This window comes from Peromyscus maniculatus, chromosome 11, assembly GCF_049852395.1.
Source record: "Peromyscus maniculatus bairdii isolate BWxNUB_F1_BW_parent chromosome 11, HU_Pman_BW_mat_3.1, whole genome shotgun sequence".
In the NCBI taxonomy this organism is placed as follows: Eukaryota; Metazoa; Chordata; class Mammalia; order Rodentia; family Cricetidae; genus Peromyscus; species Peromyscus maniculatus.
The window spans coordinates 45,702,851-45,723,770 of NC_134862.1; the positions used below are offsets into that span (position 1 = coordinate 45,702,851).

The 20,920-nt window shown below is 52.9% G+C and overlaps 2 protein-coding genes across 3 annotated transcripts in view; both read left to right on the forward strand.

The window, feature by feature from the left end:
* The first annotated feature begins 2,200 nt into the window (after positions 1–2,200).
* On the forward strand, positions 2,201–2,785 carry Ascl5 (achaete-scute family bHLH transcription factor 5). The gene has a single exon (XM_006982426.4). It carries the CDS (start codon positions 2,201–2,203, stop codon positions 2,765–2,767), a length of 567 nt encoding a protein of 188 aa, XP_006982488.1. The 3' UTR covers positions 2,768–2,785.
* A 2,032-nt stretch (positions 2,786–4,817) lies between these two features.
* Cacna1s (calcium voltage-gated channel subunit alpha1 S) overlaps positions 4,818–20,920 on the forward strand; it is a 70,117-nt gene continuing 54,014 nt past the window's right edge. For both annotated transcript variants that reach the window (XM_006982425.4, XM_042258218.2), the window contains exons 1-2: positions 4,818–5,057; positions 6,556–6,661. In XM_006982425.4, coding sequence (XP_006982487.2) covers positions 4,906–5,057; positions 6,556–6,661 — 258 coding nt within the window. In that variant the 5' untranslated portion in view covers positions 4,818–4,905. The remainder of the gene's footprint in view (positions 5,058–6,555; positions 6,662–20,920) is intronic.

Genomic DNA, 20,920 nt, shown 5'->3' on the forward strand with positions numbered 1-20,920 from the left:
TTACAAGAAAAAGCCTGGCCCTGCCCATTGAGGCTCACTGCCTGAGTAAAGTCTCAGATACTCAGTCCTGACCTGACAGCCCAGGCTGGGATCTGGAGGTTACCCTAACAGAGCCCAGGGTCTGTCAGAGAAGAATTGTTTTCTAGAGCATTCCTCTACAATCAGTGTGTGTGTGTGTGGGGGGGGGGGATCTGGGGTGCTGCCCACACGAGCGGGGAGATAGGAGTTTTGGTCCTGATGTCCTTACACATCAGCTTCCACTTGAGAGCAAGTGCTAGTCTCTGGGTCCCTGATTGGCTCGTTGTTCTCAGTCAACATGGAGGGAAACGCTAATGCGAGACAGACTTGGGGTCTGCGAAACGGACAAACGTGGTAGGGCACAGAAGACATTCAGTCACCGGAGACTGCCACCAGTTCTCGGGCAGGGAGAGGATCGGAAGACTCGACCACTGCCAATGCCTCGGGATGCCTCATCACTCTCGGTGCGAGCTGCTTGCTTCCCCATCCAGTAAACTCTGAGCATCTTCCTCAAAGGGAGAATGAGCAGTAGTGTGACCAGTAGGAACACTGTGGACACACACACACACAGGCAGGGAGCAGCATCAGAGAGGCTTGCCTCCTGGGGGGGGGGAGGGGAGAGGGGAGAAGAACATATAACTTGAATCCGATAAGCACAGCTGATGGGATCTGGTGGAACTTAAACTCAACACCGACCAATTATTTCCAAAATAACAGCTTTCTAAAACCTGGGAAGGGCGACATGTAATTATGCCCCACCCTGGCAAACCCAGTTTTTGGCCTAATCCTCTTTCTTGGTTATTCAGCCAGGATTTATGGAGCATCTATTACATGCCAGGGACGGGGCTCGGCTTGGGCAGATGCAAGACAAAGAAGACACCCTGTTAAGTGCTCTAGAGGAGAAGGCCAAGAGGATGGGAGGCGGTGTATCCCGGACCCAGTGTAGCCTGGGACAGGGAAGGAGCAGGTGACAGTCTCTTGGCCAGGCAACTTTGGAAGTGCTCACTCACAACAGGAGCTCTTTGTAATCCGAGCTGTCCTTCATTCACCAGAGAGACGGCTGTAATGATTTGAGATACCTGCTTCAACTCCTTCTGCTAGCTCAATAGACTTCTTTAAAATATTTTTATGATTTTTAATCCCGTCTTCGTGCGTGGGTGTGTGCACATGAGCACAGGTGCCCACGGAGGCAAAGGATCCTTTGTGGCTGGAGTTGACAGGCAGTTGTGAGGCCCTGATGCAGCCACTGGAAACCCAGTCCTCGGCAGGAGCAATACCTGCTCTTAATCACGAGCCATCTCTCTAAGCCCCCAGTAGGCTTTCCTTCCGCCATTTTTAGATGGAAGGCCCTGAAGGGTAACAGTGATGAGACAATCTGCGTTCTCAAAGGAAATGGCATTGATGCCCCCGCCCCAGGCCAGGCCAGGTACGGGGGTGCTCTGGCATATGTTTTTTGTTTGTTTGTTTGTTTTTCTCTTTTGGTTCTCTTAGGATCTGTAAAGGATGTTTTCTGTCTCTCCAAATACGGAAATCTGACTCAAGGATGTCACCCGACTATTGAGGAGTAGACCCAAGATTTGAGCTCTGACCAACACCTCCCCCAAACCACACTCTCTTCCCTCCTGATCGTTTCTGGAGATAGGAGTGCCACAAGGGCCTTTCCTTATTGATATGTCCACTCTTCTCTGCTTTTAGAAAAATTCTGGGGCCTCTTCTGCAAAGCTGACACACTCGCTGCCCTCACCCCTTCTCCGCAGCTTGGGGATCCTGCGACAAGAACCGGTGAAGAACGAGAACTGGGCATCGGAGGACCTGGTCATGGAGGCTCACAGCTAGCGTCAGGGACAGGTGCCAGTGTTGGGCTGCAGGAAGAGGCAAGACTCGCAGATCACAAGGTCCAGGGAAGAGGGCGAGAGTCCTCAGATTACTCAATACACGGTACCCCAAGCAAGATCGCAGCAGGTACCTGCTGAGACTCCGCAAGGCGCTGCACTTGTCCAGAGCTATGACTCGCTTTAAGAAGTCCAAGTCAACCCAAAAAAGCAAAATGAAGCCTTAGCAACTCGCGGCGCCCCAGAGCTGCTAGCGATGTGACTTGTCCCCCGTAGTCAGGACCACACAGAGCCTGAGCAGAGGCCATTCGGTGAGGGGCCTCATCCTGGGTCCAGCTCCACGGGGCGCAATGAACAGTAGTAACTTCTGCCGGGCCCTGGTGGACCGCGGGGCTCCCAGCGGCATGCAGCTGGGTGTCGTGGCCCCTGCAGGACAGACGCCGCTGGCAACCACGGAGCCCCTGGGCAACGTCCCCTTCCTGCTGTACCCTGGCCATGCCGAGCCGCCTTACTACGACGCCTACGCTGGGGTGTTCCCCTACGTGCCCTTCCCCGGCGCCTTCGGGGTCTACGACTACCCGTTCGAGCCCGCCTTCATCCAGAAGCGCAACGAGCGCGAGCGGCAGCGCGTCAAGTGCGTGAACGAGGGCTACGCGCGCCTCCGCGGCCACCTCCCCGGCGCCCTGGCGGAGAAGCGGCTCAGCAAGGTGGAGACCCTGCGCGCCGCCATCCGCTACATCAAGTACCTGCAGGAGCTGCTGAGCGCCGCCCCCGACAGCGAGCCGCCTGCAGCCACCTCCCCGCAACCCGCTTGCCAGGGCAATGCGCCACCACCCGCCTTCCTGGTGGCCGAGTGCAGTGGGTCCTCCTCCTTCTCCTCCTCGCCTTTCTTGGAGTCGGAGGAACCCAGCCTTTGATGGGGCCAGAGGCCTCGACTTGTCCCTCTAGGGAACAGTATGGGGGGCTTCTGGGACATCTGTGCCGGGCAGGACAGTGATGTTCAAGGACTGTGCTCCCACCTCCACCCACTTGGGCCAAATGTGCGAGCGCGGGGTAGAAAGGGCGAGATAGGGATCACAGGAGGTGGTGAATGCAGTGAGGAGCGGAGCTCTGGACAGCTCCTGGACCCGACGGCTTCTTGGCCTTAGCGCGGCTCTGGGCTCTGTCGTCCACCACAGCAACAAGTCCCCTGGAAGCCTGCAGCACTTTGTGATGCCTGGATCTTCCACAAGATGGCCTCAAATGCTAGCGGGGAGCTTGATTGCCTCTAGAGATCAGGAATGCGTGTGTGTGTGTGTGTGTGTGTGTGTGTGTGTGTGTGTGTGTGTGGTGTGTTACACGCGCGCACTTCTGTCGCTGGTGCTGGTTGCTTGACAGCGAATGATCACCTCCGCTCTCCCTCTCCCACCCTTCGGTATAGTCTTCTGGTCTTTTCCCAGGTTAAGGACTTCCATCCCCCCTCCCCCACCCCCAAGACTTGGAAGCTTCTAGGGTCCATTGACACTGTGTTTACAACCAAGGGCTAAATAAAAGGATTGTTGGGTTTTGTGACTGCTGAGCTTTTGTCCGTGCCCACTCCCCACCCTGTTCCTCTTCTTCCTTTGATCCCCCAGCCCAGAACACTTGCTGCCAGGGTGGATGGGGTGTTGGCTAACTTATGCCGTCAGCTAACATTTCCAGAGAGCTTAATGCACGCTGCGACTGCGCGGTGGCGGGATCAGGGTTGCAGGGAGAAAGCACACAAACCTTGTACAATGAGGGACGTGAGGGCCAGGGGCCATGTAAGAGCACGCACATTCAAGGTTGCCTGGCAGGCTTTCACTTCAGTGGGAGGGTGGCTCTATTTTATTTTAATTTGTTGTTTATTTATTTATTTATTTATTTATTCATTCATTCATTCATTTATTTATTTATTTATTTATATTTTAGTTTTTCGAGACAGGGTTTCTCTGTGTAGCTTTGGAGCTGTCCTGGATAATCATCAGAAGTTTTCTTGTGTTCTGCCCTGCCCGCAGTCAGGACAAGTCTTTCCCACTGGTGTCCCCAAACTGATTAGTCCCAAGTAAACACACAGAGGCTTATGCTATTCACAAACTGGAGGGCCTATGGCTCAAGCTTCTCGCCAGCTAGCTCCTATAACTTCACCCATTTCTATTAATCTGTAAGTTGCCACGGGGCCATGGCTTTACTGATACTTTTACATCTTCTTCTCCTGGTGGTGGCTTGCGGCGTCTCTCTGCTTCTGCCTTTCTTCTCCCTGTCTCTCTCCAGCTGGAATGTACCGCCTAACCTTATTCTGCCTCACCACTGGACAAACAGCTGTATTTATCAACCAATCAGAGCAACACATACCCACAGCATTCAGAAAGACATCCCACAGCACTGGATCTCGCTCTGTACACCAGGCTGGCCTCGAACCCACAGAGATCCGCCTGGCTCTGCCTCCCGAGTGCTGGGATTCAAGGCGAGCATCGCCCAGCTGGTGGCTCCATTTCTGACAGCAGACGGCATTGGAGGTTCAGGGCTGATGCTGACAGACACTGAGCCTGGAGTGGGTGGAGAATTGCTGAGCTGGGCCATCACCCAGAACCTCCTCTGGATAAAGCCATGGAGCTGGGGTGGGGAGAAACTTAATCTTAGCACCAGGGACCTATCTAGTTTGTGGCTCCACACGGCAAGCTCCTCTTCCTGAACTCCATTATCTAGCTACGAAACCTTCCTGTCTCCCACTGCCCCTGCCGCGCCTCAGGCCTGGGTGTAAATCACCCCTTTACACCCAGCCCTTGCCCTCCTTGGGGGCAGTTTGGGATGTCACTGGCTGGACTGGAAGGAATGACAGCTGCCTGGCCTCAGGAGCTTGGGCTGGGCAGCACGGGCTAATTTTACTCGCTGGGAGCAGAGAGAGTAATCCTCCCACCCCCACCCCCGCCCTGTCTGATTGCCTCAGCAGGACAGGCTCAGTTAGGCCCAGTCCCCAAGGTGGGGGCATTGGGGACACAGGCAGGAGAGGGCCGTGGGCTGGGGGAGAAGGGAGAAGAGGGGTGTCAGGGAAGCCATGGAGCCGTCCTCACCCCAGGATGAGGGCCTGAGGAAGAAACAGCCCAAGAAACCTGTTCCTGAGATTCTGCCGAGGCCACCCCGAGCCTTGTTCTGCTTGACTCTCCAGAACCCCCTCAGGAAGGCCTGCATCAGCATCGTGGAGTGGAAGTATCCTTTTTATCACCTGAGCAAGCGGGAGTGGGGAGGGCATGGGAGGCAGGGGAAGGGTACAGGGCTGTCACAAAGCTCGGGCGTTTAGTGTCAGGGTGACTGGGCTCTTAGCAGGGGCTTAATCAAATACCTCAGACCAGCATAAGGAATCTTGGTGAAGGGAGGAAGGAAGGTCTCCACCACAATGGAAAGAAGAGCTTCCTGGGGGCCCCGAGGAGACCACTGAGATTATGAGTGACAGCCAGAGAGAGCGAGCGAGCTATTGATCATCTTAGGAAGGGCCTGTGCTCATGGGAGCTGTTTCCAAGTGTACCCAAGTCTCTATCTATCATCATGGGGTACCACTCAAGGTTTTGAATAAGAAGACAAAAGAGGTAGAAGCTCCGGAGGAAATCCTCCATGGGGGGGTGGGGGTGGGGGTGGGGGGAGATGACAGGTCCGGGACAATTTCCACTGACTCAAGTCTCAGTTACAAAGGGAGCTGGTGACATGGATTTGAGGGAAGGCCTACTCTTAGTGGTTCCTGGATGCTGGCGACCAAACTTGGGTGTTTTAGCTCAGAGGCAGTGTTCTGACAGTGACAGGGGCCTTGATCTCTCTCTGGGTTTGCGTGAGTTCTGGAAGAAGAAGGATGAAAATATCTGGGTTATTTGGGGGAAAGGTGGGGCCGCAGAGAGGAGGCCTGCGTGAGTGGGTTCTGAGAGTCAGGAATATTTGAAATATTTTTGACATGCTCTGGAAGAGTGGGATTCCGTCAGCTGTGCCTTGGAGAAAGGGATAACTGGAAGGAGGGTAAGGGACATATGGAGCCACGTAGAGACAGTGGGTCTGGGCTCGGGCCTGGTTCCCAGAGCTGCACTGATTCCCCATCACCTCCAATCCCTCGCCTGTCTCCTGTGAGGGCAGTTCCCCTGGCAGGCTCTCCCTTCCCTCCACTCTACTCCACTGAGCTCGCTCCACCCACAGATCTATTCTGTGACCCCTCCCCCGTCCCCTGTCTCTCTTCAAACGCTGAAACTGCTGGGAAGAGAATGGGATTTTGATCAAACCTATCTCCATAGCATGCCTTCTGCTTCCCACCCCTAACGACATACCAAAGACTCCGCCTCAGTTTCCCTTCCTCACATTGGCTTTCTCAATGGCCAGTAAGTCTGGAAGGGTGGATTCCAGAGCACCCTTTGGAAATGGCTGCTGCTGCGGGCCAGGTGTATCTCAGAAGGGGATGTGTGAGCACAAGCCTACGCATGTGAGTGTGTGCACAGAGCTCTGAAAGTCTGGCTTTCCTCTCCGTTTCTCCTCTTTTCCAGTCCTACCGAACATACATCAACCCCCAGCCTCCCTGGCCATTTTGGGGGACAAGCCCCCACAAATCATCATGTGGCCTGACTGTCTCTTAGCGTTACAGTGATTTCTAGACTGGCCTTTAGTAGTCTCCTCCCCTCAACCCCACACATCCCACAGATGACTCAGGGGCCCTCCTTAACCCTGGCATCAGACCCTTCGAGACCATCATCTTGCTGACCATCTTTGCCAACTGCGTGGCCCTGGCAGTGTACCTGCCCATGCCTGAAGATGACAACAACACTCTGAACCTTGGCCTGGTAAGAACATCTTCCCATCCTTCCCTTGCGCTCCTCAGCCCCGGCTGGGAGGCACCCTGGGGCTTTGCTCTGGTGGGAGAAGCTGGTGCCTTGGCTCCCTAACAACACTGACCCCAATGTCCTCACACTGCCGAGCTGCTCGGTGGCCCTGAGGCTTTACCAGACTGAACCTGTGCAGCTCCGTTCCAAGATCCCCTCCATCAGTCAGCATTCACCATGCCAAGCACCCCACAGGCACGAACTCAGGGAGCTTTCCCAAGAGCTACCCAAAGTGGTACCCGCTGACAGATGTGGAAGCTGGGCCACAGCAGGGTGAACCAGGGATGCTGAACACGAGCCTCCTCCCCTGGATGGAGTCCCACTGAGCTCACCTACTGGGGGTATATGATACAGAAATGTGCAGAAAGGGCATGACAGACCTGAAGTGCCTCCCTCCAACCCTGTCACCAGCAACACAGCAAATTCTGTGCTGAGTAGTTTGCATTAGTGAATTACTGAACTTCCACAGTAATCTCCACGGTATAATATTAGATTCTATGGAAACAAATAAGTAAATTAATAAATAAATAAAACAAAACCCCACCCATGATAACCCTGAGGGCTAGAGTTTAGGTATGTCATGTAGGATAGGCCCCATAAAAGCTTCTAACAGGGCCTCATACCCTGGTCTTACTGACTTTGGAACTTGATATTCTATTTATTTTTAAAATATTTTTATTTTCAAACTATGTGTATACTCGTGTGACTCTGTGTGGGCATTTACAATATCTACAGAGGCCAGAAAATGACACTGAATCACCTAGAACTGGAGTTAAAGTGGTTATGAGCTGCCCAATATGGGTGCTGGGAACTGAACTCAGGTACCCTGCAAGAACAGTACTGACTTTTAACCATGGAGCCATCTCTCCAACACTTCTGTTGGCTGTATCCCTAAGGTGGTAAACAGAATGCGGACTCCTAGAGAAGTCCACCTAGAAACAAAGAGCTGACTGGGCTTGTGACTCAATGGTGGGATACTTGCTTCTCATCCAGAAGGCCTAGGGCTCTACTCTAGTACCACAAAAACTAACCAACAGGACAGGAGAATGGAGTTCCATTCCCCAGGACTTTCCCCTGCACTGGAACCACAGGGCTTGGAGACAGGAGGCCCATCTGCATGCATCCAGGGCCTGAAAGAAAAGTGTGTGTCTCTGCCTCTCCTCAGGCTGGTTTCCATGGTGATCTATTCTGAATTGGGGAGGCGCTGGGTGTTAAATGTGTGTTTGCTGGGAATGGAAATAGCTGAGTTCCTAGAATGGAGAGAGAGCGGTACTAAATGAGGGCAGGCCAGCATGGCCTCTGCTGCCGGCGAAGCTGTTGTGTGCAGCCAGGGCCTTCTGCAAAAGAAGTTCAATGATCCATGTCCCTGGGTTTAGGGAGAGTTCTTGGTCCACCCCATACTTTGTGACTTCGTAATGTGGTTTCATGTGTACTTTAAGAAGTTGAATCCTGCTGGGTGATAGTGGTGCACACCTTTAATACCAGCACTCGGGAGGCAGAGCCAGGTGGATCTCTGGGAGTTCGAGGCCAGCCTGGTCTACAGAGTGAGGTCCAGGACAGGCACCAAAGCTACACAGAGAAACCCTGTCTCGAAAAAATACCAAAAAAAAAAAAAAAAAAAAAAAAAAGAGGAGGAGGAGAAGAAGTTGTTGAATCCTTTTGGTACTGTGTGCTTAGGATCCTGCCACTAGGAAGGTGGAGACAAAAGCATCCTTACTGGCCAGTTGTCCTAGCTGAATCAGTGAGCCTTAGTTCCTAGTGAGAGGCTCTGCCTCAAAAATCAAGGCGGCCAGCTCCTGGGGAATGATACCCTAGGTTTGTCCTCTGGTCTCTACATGCATGCACACACATGTACACATGAATGCACACACATGAACATGTGTACATACTTATATGGGCACACGTGTATGTGTGTGAATGCACACATGCACATGTGAGAATACACACACACACACACACACACACACACACACACACAAGAAATTGACTGTTTTTGCAAGAAACTGCCTTCTTTTAAGGACATTAAACCACACCTTAGTGATTATTCCATCTTCCATCTTGAAACAAAATGGTTTGTGGTGTGTCCCTTTAGTCTGTGGGCTGGAACTGCAGCTCCCCAGTCAAGTCTAGAGCTCCAAGACATACATACCGTCATGAGTGTGCTGGAAGAGGGCAAGCTGACCAGCATCGCCTGTGGGACCAGTCAGCACACCTGGGACACTGACCACCTGGGAATAACTCTAATCTGAACCCCCTCGTGTGAAGTCCAAAGAGAACAGGCCATACCCAGGGTCAAAGGCCGCTTCTGCCTGAAGTCTCCGCAGCATCCTGAGGTCTCCTCACCACCACTTGTCCATCATTTGTTCATCTCCCCAAAACCCAGAAGAGGACAATGAGAGAGACAGAGCAGATTGAGCAATTATCTCTTCCTTATTATTTTGGGTAGATACTTGGGAGCCTACAGAAAGCTAGCAATATTCCAGTTGCCTACGGCAACACTTAGCTTTTAAAAGGGGATACTCCAGGATGAAATCTGCATTAATTTTGTTGTTGATTTATGAATATATATTTAGTACCTGTGAGAGACCTAGAAATACTCCAGAGGTGCCATTGTGAACCAAGAGGACGATTCCCATCTTCACAGAGCTCAATTAATTTAGTCAATTTCAAAACAAATAATATAATGAATTAGTTAAATATGTGCTTTAAAATGCAATGAGGAGCATGTGAGGTCTGAGGAAGAGACTATAAACTAGTCTTGGGGGTCAGAGAGGCTCCCCAAAAGACAGACTGTTTAACCCAAGGCCTGGAAGATGCAGGCAGGGCCAGCCTTGTGGCTATACATAGGTTCAGAGCTCCACCCCTCTTGGAATGCATGCTCCTGGTCATGGCACTGAAGTTTTAATTTCACCTTGGAATTTAAGTTTTGTAAGGAGAGTCCACTGGGACAGTGACCCATATTCTGGGAGCTTGGACACTCAACTCCCACTCACTCAGATTCTGCTGCCTCCCTACCGAAAGCACAGACTCTTAGATTCCTCCCTCCCGGGGCCTGGGCTCCCTGGGAGTGGGCAAGGCCTGATTAGAATTCAAATCCTTTGATGACTCAGAGATGGGCATGGTTGTGGATGTCCCTACCTTGGGCTGGCCCTGCCATAGCCCACTGCAGAGCTGAAGTCCAAGGCCAAGCCCCCGTCTAGGGACACGGTGTCTCCTGGAGGGGAGGTCCAGATGCTCTTAGGTGTTGTTTGCTCACCACAGGCCGCAGTAGCAGATTTGTGTGATGGGAACGTGCAGGTTCCCCTTCTTCACATCTAGCTGCTGTTGGGATAGCAACTGTTGGGGGGTGGGGGCAGCGGAGGAGGGATTAGCAGGGGTCTGCGAAGGTCTGGCCTCACCCGTACAATAGTCAGCTGGCAGCTGATGCTTTGGCAGTTGGAGAAAGATGATGTGGAAAAGGAAAATCGCTACTTGGTTTGTTTGTTTTGACCGCCTTTATGAGCAGGGGTTTCCTACTTTTTGAACAAGAAGTCTTCCATTTTCATGTGAATGGAGTCCCTCCCCTCTCTCAGGGAGACAGCAGGGGTCTGGTGAGGGGTGGGGTGAGGGTACGCCTTCATGGTGCTATGGGAAGGGCCCAGAAGAAAGAGGGTTTGTGTTGGAGCTGTGTGGGCAAAAGAATGAATACAAGGCTAGAGATCCCAGGGTAGCATTTTAAAAAATTAGTTTATTTCATGTGCATTGGTGTTTTGCCTGCAGTCATGTCTGTGTGAGGGTGTGGGATCCCCTGGAACTGGAGTTGTAGAAAGTTGTGAGCTGCCACGGGGGGGCTGGGAATTGAACCCAGGTCCTCTGGAAGAGCACGCCGTGCTCTTAACCACAGAGCCATCTCCTCAGCCCATCAGGCAGCATTTAAAAAAGCTTTCCAGGCCGCCACATGGAGCATGGACTAGGGTGAGATGGGAGCTGGGAAAGGTACACAGAACTGTCCCTGCAGGAACTCAGATAGGCACTGGAGATGGAGATGGAGGGTGACCTTGAGAAAGATTTATGAAGTGGGCTGTGTGGGACTTGGGGACTAACTGAAAGAGGGTGCACAGACAGAGCTTGGAGAAAACAAGAATGGCACTGGGTTTTCAGGGTGGGCATGGTGCCACTCAGCAAGATGGCTTGGGGAGTAAGATAAGTTCAGACGCAACCATGTGAGACACAAGTACCTATATCTACACCCTGGAAAACTGGTTCTGCAGGCCTGAGTATTTGGAGACAGAGCTCTCCTGCTGTGGCATGTGCCAAACCAGCTAGGATGTGGGACAGGCAAAAACGGCCTCCTCCCAGTGCCTTGTACAAGCCAAGTATGAGAATTGGACCCATGATTATGACTGGGTGCCCTGGCACTGTCTGAGGGGATGGGCTGTCCCCTCCAAATCCTTCCAGCATTCCAAGAGAGTATCAGGCCTGTATTTGGGTCTGGGGGATCCTTTCTGATTCTACCTGTTCCATGTCATCAGGGAAGCCACAGGTCCTCTCTGAACAGTAGAGGAAACTGAGGCCCAGATAGAGCAAGGTGTTATGGCAATACACAATAGCAGCAATACAATGGGTAGCAAGATGAGGATCTTGGACAGCCTTATGACCCCGGTGGATGGGGATGTGGGCTATAAAATCAACCACACTGGAGGAGTGGTGTAACATGGTGATTAAGGCAATGGATGGATCTGGACTAGAATGGATGCTCTTGAGGCCTGGGCCCTTCTTGGACATGTGTGATCTCTATGTTCCTTCAGCATCTTGGTTTGTGGTGAGATAACCTGGTCTACTTGGGAGAGGTTTCTGTGTGAACGAGGGTCTTCTAGGCTGTAGTGCCTGGTACACCAACCTTAGGACCCTTCATGTTGAGGGTCCACCTCTTCAGAGTGGCTGACCCAGCCAGGCAGCCCCGGTCACTAGATCCCAAGGTTGTTCTGGAATCCAAGGATACAGTCCTCCATAGCTGTGCCAAATGATTCTGTCAGACAAAAGAAAATCCGTCCTTCTGTTGGGGAAATGTAGCTCGGTGACAACATGCTTGACCAGCGTGTGTAAGTGTCAGGTTTGATCCCCAGTAGTGGGAAAAAAATCCCTTCCCCAACCTGCCCTTTGACCTTGATCTCTTTAGCCCCTCATCTCTCTTTGAGGCCCCCGTGTGTCTGACCAGCCTTCCTAGTCCCCATCACCATCACGGGCAACAGCCACACAGTGTTTGTCGAGGGCTCCCCTTCTATCCAGCATGGTTCAGACACGAAGAGGTTGAATCACCGCCGGCCCAACTGGCTCACAGGCAGGCCTGTGCCTTTTGCAAACCATTCCACACCGGAAGAGACAAGGCCGGGGAGGAAGCATTCAGAGCTCGGGCTCCTCACTGCAATCCTGCTTCTCCTGGCTCCTGGAACTGCTGCTCAGGCTAGAAAAGATGCCTGGAGCGTCCGCTCCACCCTCCGGGACTGACTTGTCCAGGAGAGAAGCCTGGCTGTGGCACAGGGTGGAGGTGGAGGCTGTGGCTCCGCCCTGCCCAGCAGTCTCCCAGGACAATGGAGGCTGAGGGAGAGTATCCAAAGGGTTTCCATTGTCAGGAAAGTAAGAAGATGGACAAGCATGCAGCTGGGAAGCAAGACCGGAGCCCAGGGCCTGCATCCCAGCCCAGCCTCAGGCTCTCCTGTCCTGCCCCAAACCCAAGCTTTGAAAGGGGTCTGTCCCTGGTCTGACTTCAACTGAACTAAAAGGGACGTTTGGGAGGGCCACCACTCTAGTCTTGGCTGACCTTAGGAGACCCATGAGAATCGCAATGATGATCAGAGTCCCTCACTAATGATTAGAAACAGATTGCTTTTGAGATAATCTCTTCTTTCACCCTCAAAGAAACCGGGCGTCAACGTGTGACTTTCACAAGGTGAACCGCACTGATTTGCATACAGGAGAAACACATGGCAGCAGTTAACCCAACTCACAGACAGCAAACGGGAGGGTAAGCCTGGTCCACAGAGCTCTGGAGGAGGTGGGGTCAGTGACAGCGGATAAAGGACCCAGCAGGACTAGTGAGGTATGCGAGAAAACTAACCCCGGTGCTGTGTCTCCACTGGGAAGAGCCAGCCCATCTCCATAGGACCCAATAGTGAGAACGAACCACAGGAACACCCTCGAGACAGTGGTTCTCAGGGAGGGACATGAGGAGGACCTCTACCCATCAAGGGACATTTGCAGTGTCTAGAATCATGGAGGTGGGGGCAGGAACACATGTACCGGGGCAGGAACACATGTACCGGGGCAGGAACACATGTACCGGGGCAGGAACACATGTACCGGCCCAGGACAGCCAGAATTATCTAGCTCCAATGTCAGCTAAGATTGAGGCCAAGAAACCCTTCCATAGACAGTTAAACAACTTATAAACTTTTCTGTTGTGGGGCTGGACAGATGGCTCAGTGGGTAAGGATGTCTGCTGCCAAGACCAATGACCCCCGAGTAAGATTTGCCAGGACCCACATGGTGAAAGGAGAGAACCAATTCCCACCAGTTGTCCCCTGACCTCCACACCCATACAATGGCACACTCACTCTCCTCCAATCAGCAAACAAATGTTAAGATAATAATAATAATAATAATAATAATAATAATAATAATAAATTACATCCTGATGTTACCAGGGTTCTGGCAGCCTGCTTCCAAACTCTGGATGATTTTCCCTAACAGCCATAGAGACGTTGCCTGCTGCGGAGGGCACTGTGAGTTGCGCTCCAGACTGCCACCCATTCAGCTCCTCCTTGGCTCCAGAGCAGCCAGCCCTGAGCCATCATAGGCCACATCAGGCCTCCGCCACATTCCTGGGGTTCAGGTTGCCACCCAGCGTCCTCCGCAAGGCTGGAGGCTAAGCCTCTGGCAGCCAGGGCATTTGTCTTTTTATAGGGTCCAGAATGTCCTGCTGACGCCTGCGGCCAGTGGCCCACTCTGCCTCGCCATCTGGGGGAGCGGGGCTTTCGGCGGGGTCCCACTGCGGCCCTTGCTTCCAGAGCGCAGGAGCCAAGGTGTTCTACAACAATCTAAGGGCTGACTGGCTGGGTCACCCACTCTGAGGAACAGAGGGACTCTCAACATCTAGTGTGGATGTCCAAGAGTGCTCCCAATAAGCATCTGTGAAGATAAAACGGATTCACCCCAGAGCTCGCCCTCTCCTCACTGTGTGGGCTCAGCTCCCTTTCTGGACACTGATTCTTGCCGAATCTGCGCCCCCTGACTGATGAACCAGATGGAGCTAAAGAATAAAAGCTTTGGGAGAGTCCCTGGTATGAGCCACACTCTGCAGCCTTTCGGGGACACTAGGGGGAAAGCCAGGAGCGTTCAAGTCAGACAGCCTGCGTCTAAACTCAGTCTCCACTGCCCCGCCTGTGAGCAGGGGCCAGTACTCCCCCTTCAGAACCGTTAGCTCTCTGTGACCTCACATACAGCCCAGTACCTAGGTGTTACGTAACGAGAGTTCCTTTGTCCTCTGCCCTTCCAGGTAGCCCATCATCCCAGCCAATGTCATACTGTGCCCAGGACTGAAGGGGCAGTGTGGGGTTGTGGGCAGGAGCCAACAAATGCCTGTGGATGATGCCTGTCCCTCTCCAGTGTGGACTGGCGGTCGAGACTGTGGAGTTTCGACTCAGACTCTCTGCACACGTGCTTTTAGCTCTGCCACTTGGCTGTCTGCTTCTAGGAAGCTGTCCATCCCTCTCTGTGCGTTGGCTTACTTATCCGTAAAGTGGGTGTGAGTGTACTTAGTGTGCAAGGGTTCCATTAACGTGTGTGGGTAGGACAGGTCCCGGCGTGTAAGTGGCTGCCTTATGAAGGCTCAGCTGTTATTCTTATCACCCAAGACAGTTCCATCCGCAGCTCTCCTAGGTTAGGCCTTCGGCTTCCCCCACCTCCCCTCCTGCCATTCAGGCCCATCTCCAGAGCTAGACAGTCCCACCACATCTGTTCACTTGACCTGAAGAAGCTAGTATGGAGGGGCAGCGGTGGGATGAAGACCCCCCCCACACACACCCAGAGACGTAGGGTGACATGAGGGATCCACACAGACCGTGTCCGTTTGAGCAAGAGTTCACGCACTAAATATAGCAACTTCGCTCACTCCTCAACCGGTCGTTTTCCAAACCCTCTAGAATAAAGTGTCAGGGAGATGCCAGGCCCAGAGAGTGGACAGGGCTTGAGCAGCGGCCCAGCAGGCTGGCTCAGCAGAGAAGCATTGGCAAGGACCGGGGGTGGAGCGAGGGCCCAGCGCTCACACCAGACCCTCTCTTCTCCTTATATCCTTGCTTCTCTCACGTAGGAAAGAGGAAATATGGCGCCTGCATGGGGACTCAGCCCCAGTCCACCATCTTGTTTGCCTGTGAGCTTACTTGAGAACCTTCACGAGTTCTGGCCTCGCTCCCTGCTTCCCCGGAGCCTGGAGTACAGAAATCACTGGCCGCAATTGCTCTTGGTGATGGTGGTTTCCTGGCCTCCTGCCTGTCCTGAGCTGAACCTTTTCCAGTGCTAAAGGCCACAGGGGCCACAGGCCTCCTGTACGCTTATTGGGACGGGAACCTGAGCAAAGCTGAATGGACCCCACTTTCGGGGGGGGGGGGTCTAGGGCCTTCAGACCCTGTCTTATCTTGGGGCCATTGTGAACCCAACTCTGTGGACCACTCACCTTGGGTGGATCTCCAGCCTTAAGAACCAAAAGTGGGAGATCATGCCACAGACTTATCCAATAATAAGTTGGCCATTCCTGCTATCTACTACCAGAAACAAGAAGGATGGTGAAGCCAGGAGACAGGCAGCCATTACTATTATGAAGGGTCTTGTGTTGAGGCCTGCCTTGAAGCACCTGCTGGGAAGACCCAGGTGCAGAAGGGATTGTGGGTTCACCCAGCTGACCCTTGCAGCACCCTCGGCCCAAGTTGTAGCTGCCACCAAGTTCCCATTAAATTCACCATCGGATTCCCTTGGCCTCCTTGAAGCAAACAGGCCCCAGCAAGTGAACCCCATGAGTCTGGCACCTCTGGTTCCTATGTGCTTCGTGTCTGTGCAGATCACATGCCTGGACCCCAAGGAAGGAGCTCTTCACCTGATGCTGCATCTTAGCTTCTCCCAGGAAGCTCCACTGGAGCTCTTCCGGAGAACTCTCTAGACCCCAGAGTCCTCCATGGGGGACACGGAAGGCCTTCAGACAGGAATGCAGACCAGGCCACGGTGCTTGGGGCAGGGCAGAGGAAGGAGGGATGGGAACAGCTGGCCCTGTGGCCCAGACAGGGAGACTGTAGTGGGCGAGTGTCCCTTTGCAGAGGAGTCTGGCTGGCTGCCACCATCTTCTCTCAAAGCCCGAGGCATGCCTGGGTGGGAGTCACTGGGAGATGGGCATGGGGCAAGGCAAGCAATGGGCACTGTGAGCCCTGCTCTTCTCAGCCCAGGACTTTGGGAACCCCTGGCTCCAGGGTAACAACGCACAGATGCAAGGCCTGTGCTCAAGCTTCCCCACCAAGTGCAGCCTTTGAAGCTCCACTAGAGAGAGGTCTGTCTGTGGGAGGACCTCCTGCACCGGGTGCCTGGTGGAGCTGCTGGAGGCCTTACCTCACAGGCAGCTTCCTAGTCTTCCCGTGAGTTCAGGAGGGCAAAGAGTCTGCTGCAGGGTCAAAGACTGTCTCCCCTAGTCTGGTATCAGGGTCTGCTTGTTGCTTATGGCTTCCAGTCTGCTCTACTGTGTGGGGCCACTTCACTTGTGTCTCATGGGACTTGCTATGTGACTGGCAGATGGCATCTGTCATCTGGTCGCCCTTAGAGCCTAGGCGTTGCTGTGGGGTTTTCACAGAGCTTCCTCGATGACCCGTTGGTCGGTGGTAGCAGCCATGTGGCTGTCACCTTTCCAGATGTAGGTGACACAGCAGGAAGCTGAGGGGACCGCCCTATATTCATGTCAGGAGACAGTCAAGTGTATAAACAGGTAGCTGGCGAGTTCCGTCTTGAAGTCTGCTAAAACAGACAAACAAGCAAAGTGACGTGTCACTAGTAAGGAGCTGGGAAGTAGGGAGGGTGACCCAGAAGGGGTCCATCATAAGCTGGGGCCAGAGAGAAAGAAGACAGCGGGACCCAGGGAAGAGCATTCCAGGCAGAAGAAACAGCAAGGGTCCAAAGCTGAGCCAAAAATTCTTTCCGTTGGGTATAAGTGGAACGCTAGCCCCAGGAGGGGATAGGAGTGTGCAGTCTTCAAACCCTGCTGTTCTCTGTTCCTGTACTCATCCTGAGACGCCCTCTTATGAGGGACCCTGGCACTTTACCCAAATCCTGTTCCTAATGGGGATGTCCCCTCTCACTTGTTCTTGGGGCCCAAACCCACGGGGACTCCCACAGTCGGCACACACAGGAAGATGAGGTTGGCCCCAGGAGGCTGCAGTCCAGCAGAGGCGGTGGAGAGCAAACAGGGTCCCGGGCAATACAGAAGACACCCCCGGCAGATTCTCCTGGGGGACAACCAGAGAAGTCATATGAGCCTAGATGAGCCGAGGCTCAGAGGCTAGGTCGCCTGGAAAATCTGAAAGTCATCCCACCGGACAGGCCGGTGCCCTGCAGGACACTGGTAAGGCCAGCAGTCAAGGTCAGCAGGGGTCATTTCATAAGAGACCATCTATGCTGTGGGCTGACCTGACACACCACATGGCCGTAGGAAACCAGGAGAGATGAAGTACCCAGAGTAGAGAGGGACCAGGAGAGAAGGGGGGCATCACAGGTAACAAGTGACAGCGGATTAGAGTGTGAGCCAGGCCAGCGCAGGGACACCTCCCATGGAGACGAGATGGATGAACCAGGCATTAGAGACAGAAAAGTCTGGATCTGGTGGGATCCAAGCCTAGGAAGACCCCTGTCTTGAGTGAGTTGACACTATTGGCCGATGCGGGGCCTTGTGAGGAAGAGCAGGTTCAGGGGAAACAGGCTCAGGCTCCAATGTGCCGAGTTCCTGGTTGGATAGAGACGTGCCTTGCTGTACCACTCTCTGATGTATCCCCACCCAGCAGCTCTGTGACGACCAAGAGAGCACCATGGGTACCATGGTACAAGTATCAGAGCCCCTCCACAAAGAGCCAGCTGTGCAGAAGAGCCTGTGACCCACTGAGCAGTGGGACACCACCTCTTACGGGATGCCCTTTAGTCCTCAGGACAGCTCTTTGGAGATGGCGGTCAGTTAGCTTGGTTTTAAAAGAAAATGCATTTATTTTATTTTGCATGTATAGGTGTTTAGCCTGCATGTAAAATATGTGCACTATGTGTGTGCAGTGGCTATGGAGGCCAGAAGAGGGCATTTGATCCCCTGCAACTGGAGTTAGAGATGGTTATAAGCCACCATGTGGGTGCTGAGTGTTGAACTTGGGTCTTCTGGAAGAGCAGCCAGTGCTCCTAACCACTGAATTAGCTTTAACCATCACAAGGAAACTGAGGTTCTTAGACAGACCTGAGTAAAGAAATAGCCAGGGAGAATGTGCACCCCATGACTCCTGCCTCCCACCTTTGACAACAGACTCCCCACAGACAGTGATGGAAATGCTTTAGGAAGGCTATAGCTTTGGTTACAGGATGACAGCTAGGTCAGCCATGCCTGGGGGTTTAGTCTCAAGCTTAATAAATACCTGGGGAGTGCATAGCCCTTGTTCCTCTGTGGACAATACATGGGCTAGAGAGGCATGGGGCCAGCATAGTGTAACACTGATAACACTGTTCCTATGGTACAAGAATGGACACATGCCTGGTCCATGTCTACACAGCAAGGGGCATGCTGTGTCCATTCCAGCACTAAGCTGCTGAGCGGTAAACCGAGAGAGTTGGATCTTGGAGCTCATGGGCTATGAACCCCAAGTGACCCCCACCTGAGGCCCACAGCCCCTACAAGCTTGCTCTGTGGCCAAGAGACAGACAGACAGACAGCAGCAGGTGCGGGCAGCTCTCCGGTGTACGTGGCCAGCCGCCCGGCCTGTGAGCGCGGCAACTATTTTGGGTCCTGTTTTCCTTCCCTCAACAAAACTTCCCCTGTCTGTCCCGTGGGGGGTTGAATCAATCTGAAAATTTACATGCTGACTTCACGTCCCTGTCCTTTCATGGGCCTTTCCTTGAGAGATGGGCCTGACTACTAGACACTTACCAGATAGAGGGAAGGCCACCCAGTTGATTTCCAGGAGACTCTCCACAATGGTTTCACCTCATTCCTCTCAGCAGGGATGGTATGCAGATTGCTCCCAGCAGCTCTCTTATATGGAGGCAAGATTTGTGCCCCACACACCCCGCCCCATGATGCTCAACCTAGGCCCTAGTAACAACCCTGTTAATGGAGTAGTTTGGAGGTGCCTTTCCATTGTACACTATATTTTTGCAAGGAGAAAGCTTTGAGATTACAGACTGAGAAGGAGTTGGGGGCAAGGTTAAAAAGAATAGGTCTAAGGAGGTGGTGGCACACGCTTTTAATCCCAGCCCTTGGGAGGGAAAGGCAGGCAGATCTCTGAGTTCAAGGCCAGCCTGGTCTACAGAGCAAGTTACAGGACAGCCAGGGTTACACAGAAAAACCCTGTCTTGAAAAATCAAAAAACAAAAACAAAACAAAACAAAACAAAGAATAGATGTCACTCATATATGACTCTGTTTCTCCTTCCACGCCTTTCAAGTCATTCCTGGGGTGGCCAGGTTTCCTATCTGGCTGTGTCCAGAATAAAGAAAAATGAGTCATAATAAAAGAAAGCCCTGAAGGGTTCTTAGAGAGACCCTAGTCCTGAGATGCTTTACTAGGGATGGGTAGTACTTGGTGATGGTAATAGGGGAACTATTACTGGGCTGTGGACACAGACTCTCTCCTGCTAAAACAACTTTGTGTGCACCAATGAAGCCAACTGCTGGGGTGTGCAGCCTTGATACCCTGTCAGGAGGCTAGGATTGTGTGGGGAGCCTGGAGGACCAGAGCTATCGGAAACCACCAAGCCAGGCTTCAGATAGCTGCAAGAAGAGCAGTTTCAGCCTGGAGCCCAGCCAGGAGGGAACTGTTTTCTCAGTTAGAAATAGCTCTTGCCTGGGCCCCGAGCAGAGAAAGAGTGACCTGGATAGGCTCAGGGTGACCCAGAGGATCAGGCATCGGGACAGGGTATGGAGGAGTCAGCAAGGCCATCTTTGGAGTACGGATGAGCCGAAACCTCGGCTCCCCAGCAACACTGCATCCTCTTACCCGGGGCACTCCATTTCCTCATCCCCCTGCCTGTGGGAGCTGCCTGTAGACAGCTGTGGTGGATGTGCAAAGGGGGAGGCCAGGGAAATAAACAAGAGCTAAGGACCCTGAGCAGCAAGAGAGGGTCATTCAGGGTGCTACGTCCACCCTACTTCCTGCCTGTGGTCCATTGAGTGGTTGGGAGAGGGGAAATGCCCAGGCCGGAAGCCACTTGGGGGTCTGTCTTAGTCAGGATTCCTATTGCTGTGACAGAACACCCCCACCAAAAGTAACTGGAGAAGAAGGTGTTTCGTTCATCTTACAACTCTCAGAGCGCACTCCATCACCAAGGGGAGTCAAATGAAGGCACTTAGGCTGGGACCTGGAGGCAGGAACCCAAGCAGAAGTCATGGGGGAACACTGCTTACTGGCTCGCTCCTCATGGCTTGCTCAGCCTGCTGTCTTATCCACCTCAGGCCCACCTGCTCACGGTTGGCACCACCCACAGTGGGCTGGGTCCTCCTCACCAATCACTCATCAAGAAAAGGCCTGACAGACTTGCCTATAGGCCAATCTTCCGAGGCATTTTCTCTACTGAGTGTCCATCTCCCCAAATGATTCTAGCTTGTGTCAAGTTGCAAAAACAAACAAACAAACAAACAAAAGCTAGCATTGGATCATTGGATTATTCATCCAACTCTAGGTCCTGGAAATAGGGTGGGAAATGGGCAGAAATCCTACCATGTTGTGGCATTTATATTTTGGTGAGGAAAGAGCTAATGAACTCAATGAAAGCGTGTATACAGCACTCTAGGCAGGTGTTAGGAAGACAGCATGAAGCTTGGGTGAAGGGCTGAAAGGTTAGAAGTGGCTTAAACTGCACTTGGTGGCCAGAGAAGACCGTAAGTGAAGTTGAAGTGAGCAGGGTGCTGTTGGGGTGGGAGGGAGCATCTAGGAGCGGCAGAAGCTCGTGGCTGGAGGACAGA